This window comes from Tasmannia lanceolata, unplaced genomic scaffold, assembly GCF_043159265.1.
Source record: "Tasmannia lanceolata isolate RefF3 unplaced genomic scaffold, GAP_Taslan_0.1 ptg000007l, whole genome shotgun sequence".
In the NCBI taxonomy this organism is placed as follows: domain Eukaryota; kingdom Viridiplantae; phylum Streptophyta; class Magnoliopsida; order Canellales; family Winteraceae; genus Tasmannia; species Tasmannia lanceolata.
In genome coordinates this window covers 20,406,892-20,409,332 of record NW_027518684.1, presented here as the reverse complement: position 1 = coordinate 20,409,332, position 2,441 = coordinate 20,406,892, and the positions used below count along the sequence as shown (strand labels likewise).

At 39.1% G+C, this 2,441-nt stretch overlaps 1 protein-coding gene across 1 annotated transcript; it reads right to left on the bottom strand.

Moving 5' to 3' along the window:
* Positions 1-239: 239 nt before the first annotated feature.
* LOC143880655 (uncharacterized) lies at positions 240-947 on the bottom strand. The gene has a single exon (XM_077383633.1). The coding sequence runs from the start codon at positions 945-947 to the stop codon at positions 240-242; it is 708 nt and encodes a 235-aa protein (XP_077239748.1).
* Between the last annotated feature and the right edge of the window lie 1,494 nt (positions 948-2,441).

Here is a 2,441-nt window from a genome sequence, read left to right as displayed (position 1 = left end):
TATGTGTATATCCTCGTAAACAGTTAATTTTTCATCCGTCAGTTCTAAGTGATACCCATCTAATTTTTTCCTATTTATTTTTTGCTATAATTGTTTTTAGCTTTGGTCTCACTGAATTGGGATTAGCCTAGGGCATTCAACCATCTTTTTTTCTTAATGGTAAAATTCATTAAAAAAGACCGAGATGGTCAAATAATACAGAAAAGAAATAAACAGATACAACTCAAGAGAAACCACCCTCAAGGGGAAAGATAATCAAATTTCTCCAAAGACTCCAACGCAACCCCCCTCCTAGCTTGAGAATCCGCCTCTTCATTTGCAGACCTCCTAGCATGATTGAACTCAACCTGAGAATCTCCGATAATATCTAGGATCTCATTGAATAAGTCTGTAAACCTCCACAGAAACCTATGAGAACCCGATAACCATCGGATAACATTAATAGAATCACCTTCCACTACAACATTATTAAGATATTCCACTTCAAGAAGCTTTATTCCTTGATGAGCCGCCGGCACTTCCGCCTCATTCGAATCAGCAATCCCAATAGGACCGGCGAATGACCAAATCACCTCACCCTTATCATCCCTCAAAACCCCACCAATACCCGCCGGGCCGGGATTACCTAAACTTGACCCATCAAAATTAAGCTTGCACGAGCCTTCCTCCGGAGGAACCCAAGCTTGAACAATATTACTACTCCTTTCCACACTTGAGCACACCTCTAACCATCCATACCATAAATCAAATGCGGATACAAAATCAAATCGAGGCAACGACTTCACCCAAAATATAGTTAATGTCGTGGCCTTTGAAGCAACAAAGATTGCACTTTTAGAAATGCCTCTAAAAGTTCTAGTATTTCTTTCTCTCCATAACGACCACATGATGGCAAGAAAATATAGCTTCCAGAGGACTTTCCCTCCTCTTTCCCCTTCAATCCCCATGGAGAAAATGTGCCAATAAGACACTTTTCTTCATTCACAAGCTTGCGCCCAATGGATGAAATGGAGGTCTTCCTTGTGGAGAATCTCTACAAAGTAGAAGTAAATGAAGATTAGCTTAGCCAATGGAAAGTGGAGAATTAATGGCATTGGTAAGTGGTAGTGGGTATGGAAAAATGGAGACTTAATGGCTTAGGCTAGTGGTGGTGGGTTTAGAGTTTCAAGGAAGAGTTTGAATTTGAAATGGGAGGGAAGCGGGTAGGGAAAAGATGGAGCAAACATGTGTGGTTCACACAAGTGCAAGTCAGGCTAAAAAGACCAAAATGCCCTTGGACACAAAATTATATTTGCCCTCACTACATTTTTCGAAAAGAAATAAAATAAAATAAAAGTAAACTAAACAAAATGAGTTTCCAAAAATACACTTTAAATTTAGGGCGATGATTTTTTCGCCTCCCTGTAGGAAAATACACCCCCCTTTAACGTGATTTGATGTCAAAAAGCGTTAAAAGTCAGCCCACAATTCACGTTAAAAGGGGGCGAAAAAATCATCTCCCTAAACTTAACACTTAATATCTTTTCTACATTATTACCGCATTGGAACGTTTCATCGCATTGCCAGCATCTATTAACAATCTTCACATGGGCCCACCCTCATCTTTCTTCTCTATCTGTTAATGATGGTTTTACGATCAACTATCATAATAGCAACTTTTTGGAGAAATAGTTTGGATCTGCGAAAAAATCATGAAAAATAAAGTTCCTTCGAAAATGGAATTTTAGGGTCTAGTCAGTTTGCAATTTTCCAAGAAGATGAAGAAATTTTTTTATTGGACCCTTTTTTTTAATATTGAAATTGATGTGCGGTGTCGGGGGATCCCATCTATTAACAATCTCCACCTATGTCTTGGCTAGCATCTGTTTGTTGGTGGGATCCTTTTTAGGGTGGTTTTTGGATCCTACTCTCCGAGTCTTGGTCACAATTCATTTCGAATCAGTCGTCCATCGGAATGTCCTAGGTCCTACTTACAATATACAGAGTTAGGGCTCATATAGAGTTCGTGCCTGAAGCAAAAAAGAAAAGAAAAGAAAAGAAATGAGATGTGGTATGTCATTTTGAGCAGAGTTTTCCAAGACTGCAAAACACCCTTCATGAATTGATATAAATAAATGAAAATATAAAACATATTATTATAAAACGGCGCCTTCAATTCGGATCTAGGAGACTCCATCAGATCTTGTGGCTACATCAGAGTCATGGTCCGAAATTATTTTGGACCTTAAGTTAAGAATCCAATGGACATGATTTGGATGCAGCTTAGGCCATGTCTGGCAGTTAGGAATTTTTTCATGATAAATTAGTGTTTCCGAGTGCTGAGATAGGGTGGGGTGGGTGGGAGAAGGAGAGAAATTTAAGGGGCCATGATTGAGACGAGGGTGAGAAGTTGCCAAAAGTCGGGAAAAGTCGATCCTATTCTGAGTAGAGTTTTTTGTTTC